This window comes from Castanea sativa, chromosome 1 (genome assembly GCF_040712315.1).
Source record: "Castanea sativa cultivar Marrone di Chiusa Pesio chromosome 1, ASM4071231v1".
NCBI classification, from domain to species: domain Eukaryota; kingdom Viridiplantae; phylum Streptophyta; class Magnoliopsida; order Fagales; family Fagaceae; genus Castanea; species Castanea sativa.
Window position 1 is genome coordinate 42,565,001 of NC_134013.1, and position 9,920 is coordinate 42,574,920.

General features: G+C 34.5%; 1 protein-coding gene across 1 annotated transcript; it reads left to right on the forward strand.

Moving 5' to 3' along the window:
- The first annotated feature begins 904 nt into the window (after positions 1 to 904).
- On the forward strand, positions 905 to 8,513 carry LOC142616135 (protein CONTINUOUS VASCULAR RING 1-like). The gene is made up of 7 exons (XM_075789018.1): positions 905 to 1,338; positions 2,488 to 2,540; positions 5,122 to 5,231; positions 6,035 to 6,202; positions 6,292 to 6,389; positions 7,515 to 7,641; positions 7,998 to 8,513. The coding sequence occupies exons 1-7, from the start codon at positions 1,189 to 1,191 to the stop codon at positions 8,093 to 8,095; spliced, it is 804 nt and encodes a 267-aa protein (XP_075645133.1). The 5' UTR covers positions 905 to 1,188; the 3' UTR covers positions 8,096 to 8,513.
- The last annotated feature ends 1,407 nt before the right edge of the window (positions 8,514 to 9,920 follow it).

A 9,920-nucleotide genomic window follows, 5' to 3' on the forward strand; every position in this document is an offset into this window, starting at 1 on the left:
GCTTTCATCTTCCTTTGGGCCAAGCTCGAAATGTCCTGCGTTAGAATCAACCCAAATCTCTTGAATCAGCCCATTAAGTGCTTCTTTCATCTTCTTGGATCTTGCTCTTGTAATAGGCCCAACTGGAACATGCAATGGATCCTTGAATGCTTGTTGATTCTCATCAACATCGATTTCTTCCACGCCGATCTCACGCCATCACACCGTTCTCCTCGCCACCAAGCCGATCTTAAACGTACGAACTTGTTGTGAGGGAGTGAGGAAATGAGAGAGAGAAAGAGAGAGGGAGTGAGGGAATGAGAGAGATGTGGGAGACAAAGAGAGAACCAGAGAAAGAGAGAGATGTGGGAGACAGAGCTGGAGAAAGAGAATAAATAAATTAATAAAATATTATACAATACTGCTACAGTGCGCTCTCAAAAGTGAGAGTGCACTGTAGCAGTATTGCAAATTTTATAACATTTATCGAGTTTGATGGAGTGAATTTTTGAGTTGAAAATGATAAAAAAAATAGGATTTATAGCATATCCAAAGCTTGATAAGAACGATCTAAGTGCTTGTTAATGTTTTGAAAAAGAAAACAAAAATATCACATGAGATCCGATTGGCCCAAAACCTATGGCAGCCAATGATTGGTGACAGATCATTAATATCACCAGACAGACAGGTCGGTTCATGCCTGACCCTCAAAGCCCAATGTGAAACAAACAGTCTGTGATTAGGAGATTAAAAAAAAACAAGTGGGTTTGGTGGTAGATAGCACATAGCAGGCAGCAGCAAGCAATGCGGCATTGCCTAATCCGCCCCCACCCCCCGTTTTTTTTTTCAATTACTGTTACAACACATTTATTCAGAACTCCTCACATCACATCCCTCTTTTTTTTCTTTTTTTTTTTTCCACGACCACCAGTCCCAGCCAGTCACACCCACATAATAAATAAAATAAAAAATTAAAAAAAAAAAAACACGGAAAGGAAGAAAAGAAAAGAAAAAATAAATACTAGTATAGTATTGGACAAGAAAAAGGAAGAAGGTCAGGTCAGATTGGGAACCTCATTTTCTCTTTCTCTATCGATTGGACTGACTGACTGGTTCGGTTCTTTGCGGTGGAGGAGTTTGAACTCAAACGATAAATTTCAACAACATAATAAACAAAAAAAAAAAAAAAACGACGTCGCTTGGTTTGTGATGGGCGATGACAAATCGGCGATCGTGATGGCCAGCAGAGAAAGAGAGAAAGATAGAGAGCTTCTTATCCCGGTAGCTGACGATGACGCCTCCTCCTCCTCCTCCAAGCCTTCCTCCTCTTCATCTTCCTCGCACCACTCAGGCCGAGAGGTCTTCTCTCTCTCTCTCCCTATCTTGCCCTAGTTTTTTTTTTTTTTGGGGTACTTTTCTCTGTGTTTGCTCTCATAGAAAAAAATGAATGGAAATTTTGATATTCTTGTTCTGTTTGTGGAGGTTTCTCTAACTTAATTTATATAAAATCCCCGTTGACCTGTTCTAATACTGCCAATTGAATATGTTTTAGATTAGAATAGCTTCATTCATGGCTGATTTTGGTAACTAAGTTTAAGGCCGAGTTAAAATGAAAATTTTTAAGTGCTTTAGTTAGTTGATTAAGTTGAATAGGATGGAATAGCTAATGTTTAAATACTTTTGTTCTATCTATGGGTAGAATGGGTTTGATTATAAACTGAAACAGGCTGTGTATGCAAATTCAATGGACATGGAATAACTTTATCATGCTTTGCATTAGAATCATGCAAACCCCCTTTACAAAAACAGAGCAAGATAAGATGGAATAGGCACTTTTTAGGAAATTTTACAGACCTTTCTGGCAGTAATGGGTCTCAATCATGTTAGAAAACTCGTTTGCATCATGTGATTGAGTTTAAAAATATAAAAGATACACTGAAATTGTTTTTACTAAGATACTTGTAGTCCTAGCTTTCCTTTTTTTGTTATTATTATTATTATTATTATTATTATTATTTAATTGGTATCTTACACAGTTACACATGCACTCGGTTGGTTTTGAACCTACGACCTCACCATTCAACTTGCTCTTACAACTTACAAGGAGAGCAGATACCAATTGAGCTAGAGAGCTAGAGCTCATTGGCATTTTGGTTAATACTTTGATTTACTGCCGTGAATGTTGTTTCATCAATTTAGATTACCATCAGTCTTGTATTCTTGTAGGACTTTGATCCCGCCATGGTTAGTGTGTTTCTGCCTATTTTATTTCTTGTTTTAAGATTCCTCCTTTTCTTTACAAACTTTGTTTGTATTTTGATCATAACATATTTTATGAGCAAAATAAGGTAAAAATGGGTTCCAAAAATTCACTTTTCATATTATAGTTGTTGCATCAAAAAAATTTTGTGATCTAAGTGCCATGAATCATGAATGGCTGCATCTTTATGTTGCTGTATATCATTAACATTCATCTGACAATTGCTGTATCCTGTATTCACTTTGTAGACCTTTTACAAAGTTGTTAGGAGCTGGGCATCAAAAAAATTCATGACCGGATGGTGCGCATTTCTCTCTTATTTCTCCTTATTTTTGCTTCAAGACATGGACATTATACACAGTATATTTGCTTGGTTATACATTCATACATTCCTATGTATGTAGAGAAGCACATACATTGAAACAAATAAAGAATTTTTTTGGTATAAATTCAAATGTTAATTAAATTGGAGTAATTTTTCATATCATAGTATTATGTTAAAACTATCCATGATTTTATTTATTTATTATTATTTTTTGTAAAGTAACGAAAGTCTTATTAAACATAACAAAAAACAGTCCCAAGTATGCCAGGGGTGTACTCAGGGAGTTGTACAATCAAATTCTGATATTCCAATGCTCTAACATATCGAAAAAAGTAAAACATGGAACAGATTGAAAAACAACACTCCAATCCATCAATGTATGAAAGAAAAAATATTTAATCTCAAGAATAGACCATTCACTCTAATCAAAGCTTCTAGCATCCCGTTCTTGCCAAAGAGACCACATAATGCAATGAGGCACTGCTCTCCAAAAAGTGATAATATGATGCCTACCAAAATTACTGTGCCATGTTGCTAACAAATCAAGAACCCTCTGCGGCATAACCCACTGAATTCCAAACACTATCCATGATTACATATGAATTGTTCCTTTCTTGAACATCAATTATACAGATGGTGAGTTCTGGGAATTAGTTCTAAATGACTTAGTGGTTTCCTATGGAATTTAAGAATCTTTGGCATGAAGTGATTGTTTAAGATTTGGGCTGTAGGATATTCAATAGGACCTATCTTCCTAAGGGAAACTCAACTTGCCAACTGTTCTTCTCCTTACATATATTGTTGGTTTGGGTACTGCCAAGAGCCTTATAGCTCAATTGGCACCTCCCCATGCATAAAATGCTTGCGGGTTCAGGGGGAGGGCTTTGAGTTGCAGGGTTAGCAGCATATTATTGTATATAATTATAACTATCTCATTGTTGGTTTGGGTACTTAATGTATATATTTTTACTATATGGTGGGGGTGGCACGTACTGGCATTCTTTTTTGCACTTTGTTCCTTGTGCTTTTCATCTATTTCATTTCTGAAGTTGCAATTTTGTCCTTGGAGGGGTTATCTTGGAATCTGGTAGTTAGAAGAAACCTTGTTGATATGGATATGGAGATATTAGATCTCACTAAGAACAATCACTTGGGTATCATTCTTGATGATAGTGTTTGGACCCCTAACTCAGATTATATTCTTGCAAATTATTAGAAAATATCCTGTCTAACTCCATGGATGGGCCAAATGAGTTCCAGCACAAGATGATCTGGTACTTCAAACCTCTTTTAAAACTGTGGGAAAAAGACAGCATATCACTTCTTTGCCCTTTTTAAGAGACATCTGGTACTTTCCCCTTGGGACTTCTGGAACTGGCATTGATTTTGTATTTGTGCATCTTTACCTTGTTTTGGCATTGTTGAGCATTTTGGGTGCATTTAAAGCTTCCAAATATTCAGGATTTGAAGTGTTTTGTTTAAAAGTTGGAATCTTTGAAGAAGAATGTTTCCAACTGGCTGGTGCAACCCCGGAAGGTGGTTTTGTCCATTTATTTGTAATTTTACTTATCAAAATGGGAAAACAAAAAGTCTTGAGGCTTGCTTAACTTTGTTGTATTGAAAGATTGAATTTTTTGAATATAACCTAGAGTTTTTATTTTAAAAATATAACGAGAAATTGCATTTAAAGCTTCCAAATTTTCAAAATTTGCAGTGTTTTGTTTAAAAGTTGGAATCTTTGAAGAAGAATTTTTCCGACTATTTTCATAAATTGATAATCACCCTTACCTAATGGTTCTAAATGATCAATGTGAATGTGCCTCACTTTATAGTCGTTCCTTTGGTTGCTAGTAAAGCAGCAGCAGCAGCAGCCACTACATTTTTAGCCATCGGCTTTTCATGTGCTATTGATCTTCCATCGGATTGGCCTGTGTGTGCGTGTGTATGTATGTTTGGATGTTTTCAAAGATGAGAATGTGGAAAATGTGTTACGCATGTTCTTGTGAAATGTAGAGTTTCCAGGTTGTCACCTAGAGTTGGTTTTTTGTAATTTACAATTTTATCATAATAAGAATTTAAATGTCTTGACTGGTTCTGCAAACTGGCTGGTGCAACCCCAGAAGGTGGTTTTGTCCATTTATTTGTAATTGTACTTATCAAAAAGGGAAAACAAAAAGTCTTGAGGCTTGCTTAACTTTTTTGTATTGAAAGATTGAATTTTTTGAATATAACCTAGAGTTTTTATTTTGAGAATATAACTAGAAATTGATAATTATAGCCTCCAGTAAAAAAATCTGGAAATCTGTTATAGTCTGATGAAATGTTTTCATTTATAAATAGGATTCTGTCCTACTGGATGAACTAAGGATCCTCCTACTTCCTAGTTTCTGTTTCTGATACTAAACTGGAGTTCACAGAGTTGTACTTGGAAAATTTTGTGTAGTGTGGCGGTGTTCTTTTTATAAATTCTTTAATTATGTGGTAGCTATATTTTGATGGCTGTGCTTATCGTGCCTTTTGCTTTTATCATATTTGCTTACACTTAGCTGCTTTGCAGTGTTATTCTATTTCCAATAGCAATTACTTTCTACATAACGTGGTGGTTTATTCACTTTGTGGATGGCTTCTTCTCCCCAATCTATGCGCAACTTGGAATTAATATTTTTGGTAAGAATACTGTTAATCAGAAATAAATATTTATATCCATTCCTTGCATAGGTAAATGTGTATGAGATGTATTAATCAATCCCCCTCGGAATTGATTCTCTGTGGCATCATATTCAGATGCATACCTTGTTTTGCCCTCTCTGGCTAGTGCAATATGAAGATTATGGAGAAAACCATTTCCCCTTTAAGACAATGCAAGTTTCTAGTTGCTTTGGTTTTCAATTGCTCTTAGATGCCACTGTTGATGGAGTGCACAGACTATTTTATGAACAAATATCTAGAATATTATATATGTGTTTGACAACCATCATGTTGTTTTTCTGAAATTAAGTTTCTATAAAATATTATATATATCTATGTTTCACAGCTGTTATATTATTTTTTGAAATTAAGTGTAAAAAACATGATACTAATTTTAATGCTAGTTTGTCAATATTGGTTACATTGATTCTATTTCCTGTGAGATCTTTTGTTGCTAAATTTGTTTTAAATTTTGTGGGGTAAAAGAAAAAGAGTTGAAACAGAGAGTTTTTCTGTTGCTCTATCATATTTATTGTTATGGGTAGTTAAGGGGTTATGGAGTTTAACTAAGTAGAACAAGTACCTTTGAAGGGTTCTTATGTTGTTATTATTTTATGTGAGGTGGCTGTCTAGCTTCACACATTGAGCAGTTTTATAATGGATCTGAAAACATACTTCTACGGGTTTCACTATGTTTATCAACATGAGCTTTAAACAGAATTTCTTCGTATATATATACTGTATCTTATAGAAGTTTTTACTTGCTCATATTTCTTTGACAGGTCTTGGATTTGTAACTTCAATAACATTCATCTTCTTGGTTGGAGTGTTCATGTCATCATGGTTGGGTGCATCTGTCCTAGGGCTTGGGGAGTGGTTTATCAAACGGATGCCATTTGTTCGTCATATATACAATGCCTCCAAGCAAATTAGTGCTGCCATATCACCAGGTATGGTTTGTGCTCTTGTTCACACCCATATTTTAATATAACAAGTTTCAATGTGCCAATTTATATCCTGTATCTGTTTATTATTACAGATCAAAACACACAGGCCTTTAAGGAAGTAGCCATAATAAGGCATCCACGTATTGGTGAATATGCATTTGGGTTCATCACTTCATCCGTCACCCTCCAGGTCTGAAAACAATATATGTTATAAGATTATCATGGCACTGCTTCAATTGAACACCATTCATTAGTAGTGAAACTATTATTTCCTCACATTTACCACAATCCTTGTAGATTTGTGTGCACACATGCTTCTTGTTACTTCAAGTCTGGGACTGTGTTTAGGCCTTAGGGTGCAACTCGGTTTTGTTAACCTGAAGAAGCAGACCCAACAGACCAAATCAATTTGGGTTGTGTTGATTTGGAATGAGGTGTTTTTCAGCCTGGCTCTTCACTTCAGTATGACCTATTAGTTATTAATTGTGTTGTGTTCAAACGATTTATCTGTGTGGTACATATTTTGTTTGCATACACTCTTGCATATAATTTCAAAAACTATACTAATTTATGGAATTGTTGTTGCTTGCCATGCTCTACTCTAGCAAAACCGCTTCAAGTGCACAACTGAATATCTTAGGCTTGATTCTGTTACTCTATATTTTTTTTTTTTTTTTTAAATCATTGCATTCCAGACTGATGATTGACCCTTGTTTCTTCTTCAAAAAGACTTGTGTGAGTGTGCTTGAATATGCCGTATCTCCTCATTGGGCCCCCGAGAGGGGGTGGTGGTTGTTATTATACTGTTGTGAGTTATGGATATTTTATTTCTCCATGATGGTGACAACCTTTTTTTTTTTGGCTTAGGCAACCCAATGGTCTCTTGTCAAGGCTTGCATGCATCCCTTGAAGGTTCCCCTATAAATATTTCACCATCTCTGGTTTAAGAAAAAAAATCTCACATACAGAAAATTCAGAGAGTGAATATCTGTAATTGGTTTTAGTTTAACTCTCTTTGCCCCAATTATTAACCCCCATTTACGTTGAACTGTTAGTTTATGTATCTAGGAGTATAGTTAGTATTTCATATTGAACATAGCTTATTTATTTGTGAACCTTGGATTTGTCAATGATTGAAGCTTCTCTTGTGAAAAAATGGTTATTGGTCCTTGGTTGCTTATATGATTTAAGCATGCCTTACACAAATTGAAAGCTGTTGGAGAATTGAATATTGAATAATTGGCAAGCTGAGCTATGCTTATCAGAAATTCAAATAGGATCTATACTGATCTCCTTCTTAAATCAATTAATGCAGAATTATTCTGGAGAGGAGGAGCTATGCTGTGTCTATGTTCCAACAAACCATCTTTACATTGGTGATATATTTTTGGTCAATACCAAGGATGTTATTAGACCAAATTTATCTGTCCGTGAAGGAATCGGTGAGGATTCATTTCTTTGATGTTATTTTATGTTAATAATGCAGAGACAGGGAGGGTGATTGCTTTTGGCCTGGTATCTCCTTCTGGGCTGTATTGTAACTAGACCATATCTGGAGCTTTCTCCTAATGGCCTAATGGTACTAGAAAGTTCATGCTGTTCATTGCAGCATGAACAAAAAAGGATTTGAAACTCTAGGTACTTTTGTTAGGGGGGGGGGGGGGGGGTTCCCTAATAATATAGGTGAGGGTCCTACAATGAGTTGAAAGGGGAAAAAAAAATTAGGAAGAAAAATCTAATCCATTGCACTAATCATCTAATTTAGATGACTTAATTTCTTTTCGTTCTTCAATTGCAGAAATTGTTGTGTCTGGCGGCATGTCGATGCCTCAGATCCTGTCAACTTTGGATACACGGGCTATGCCAGTGGATAGAAGTAGACCTGAAAGAAGTTGAAAGTGAAGCTGTTAGATGTAGTGGCGTTGTTTGTCTTCGCCTTGGATCAAATTCAGTTAGCAGAATCGGTCTTGTGGTAATGGCAGGTGTTGGAATTAGATTGTCAATCTGTGGTGGTTGTAAATGTCCTATTTCGATGGCATTTGTAACATTGGTCACCATGTTGCATATAGAATCTAGTGTTTGCTTGAAAATATAGTTTGGTTTATAATACAGGCTGATAGGTTTGTTTGTCTTTAAATTTCTTTTTTTCCCACGGTTAAAATTGCTTTGTTTAAATTTACTTTGAGATGAGAGTGTGTACCCTAGTTGCTATTGGAGGATATTCGCCTTGACTTCCTTGGACATAAGTTCGATTTTGTAGATAAAAGGTAGTACGTATTGAACGTTCAGTAAATGATCTCAAGTTCTTTCTATATGTTCGAGTGTATTTTTTGAGATGCTAACAATATACAAACAAGTATGAACTTTAGAAGTGAAGAGAATCAAAACCAATTGAATTTTCTTCAAGCCAAACTTTTCTAGGACAAGACCTTGGGGCGTATTAACTATTAATTCACTTCAGTGTGTCTACACATGGTTATGTAATCCTCATTTGTTTTTTTCTTTGACGGGTTTTTCCTCATGATTAATAGAGAGGATTTTTATTTTTTGGAATGAATATAGTAAGTTTCAATTAGTTCATTTGATAAAGTTTCTGATGGTTAAATAAGAGATTTGAAGCTCAATCAAAAATCGATTAATATCTTGGTGATAAAGAAAAAAAAAATCACAAAAACAGATGTCATAGGCCAAAACTCTATAAATAAATAAAAAAGACTTACTTTGGTCCTCCAACAATGAGGGTTATTTCAATTTTGTCATTACACATTTAATTGTGGCAATTTTTTTTTCATTTCTAAAAACTGCTATGAATTAAAAGTCAACTTTTAAAAATTTTACTGACTTGAACTGGAAAAATTGAGGAAATATTGAGTTGATTTGAGGGATAAAATTGAGAATTAATAGTAAAGAGACTCTGAATATTGAAAGCTGAAAGAAGAAATTAAAGCAATTAAAGTGCATAAGAATAAAATTGGAACTGAGATGTAGGAGTAGGAGGGATTAAACTGCGAGAGAGGCAAGAAAGGTTTACAATCAAAATTTGTCATCCAATGTTGATTAAGGCAACAACAACAATCAGAACCTTAACATGATTTCTACTGATTCAGCAGTTAAACTAGTTTCTAAAGATTCTTTCCGTCGGTAACCACCCATTTTACATGTGCCACGTATGTTGTGCTAAGAATCTGTTCAAGTCTTTCTGTCTATCTACAACCAAATTTATTTCCGATAACAGCATCAAAGTTTGAGAGCTCCATCGTTACTGGATGGATACTTTTGCCTTTGGGTTTAGGATCAAAACCTTTACAGTTAAGGTTTTGTCAAACTACCCACTAATGATCGGTTATTCATGCATATGCAAGGATATACTTAAAAACATATAATAAGATACATAATATAATTTCACTATATATATAATTTAAATACTATTGATAAGTCTTTTTTTTATATTTTATTAACTCTTTTAAAAAATTTGTAAAGATATTATTAGGTATAAAATGTAAATTGTTGTTTACCAAAAAAAAAATAAAAAATGTGAATTGTCCATGTTTTTTTTAAAATTATTGTGAATCACTTTTTTTTTTTTACGACTCATTTATTCTAGACTCTTTGATTTTTGTATTTAATAACTCACTTGAATGAATATTTATGATGTCATCCCACATTTGATTCAAAATTAAGAAATAAAACTCTTAAAGAATAAATAATTTAGGACACATAG

Bases quoted from the DNA above. Each gene is read 5' to 3' on its own strand.
- LOC142616135 (XM_075789018.1), top strand. From the start codon at position 1,189: ATGGGCGATGACAAATCGGCGATCGTGATGGCCAGCAGAGAAAGAGAG. The intron at 1,339-2,487 runs GTCTTCTCTCTC...TTCACTTTGTAG, and splicing joins CGCACCACTCAGGCCGAGAG to ACCTTTTACAAAGTTGTTAG. The intron at 7,642-7,997 runs GTGAGGATTCAT...CTTCAATTGCAG, and splicing joins ATCTGTCCGTGAAGGAATCG to AAATTGTTGTGTCTGGCGGC.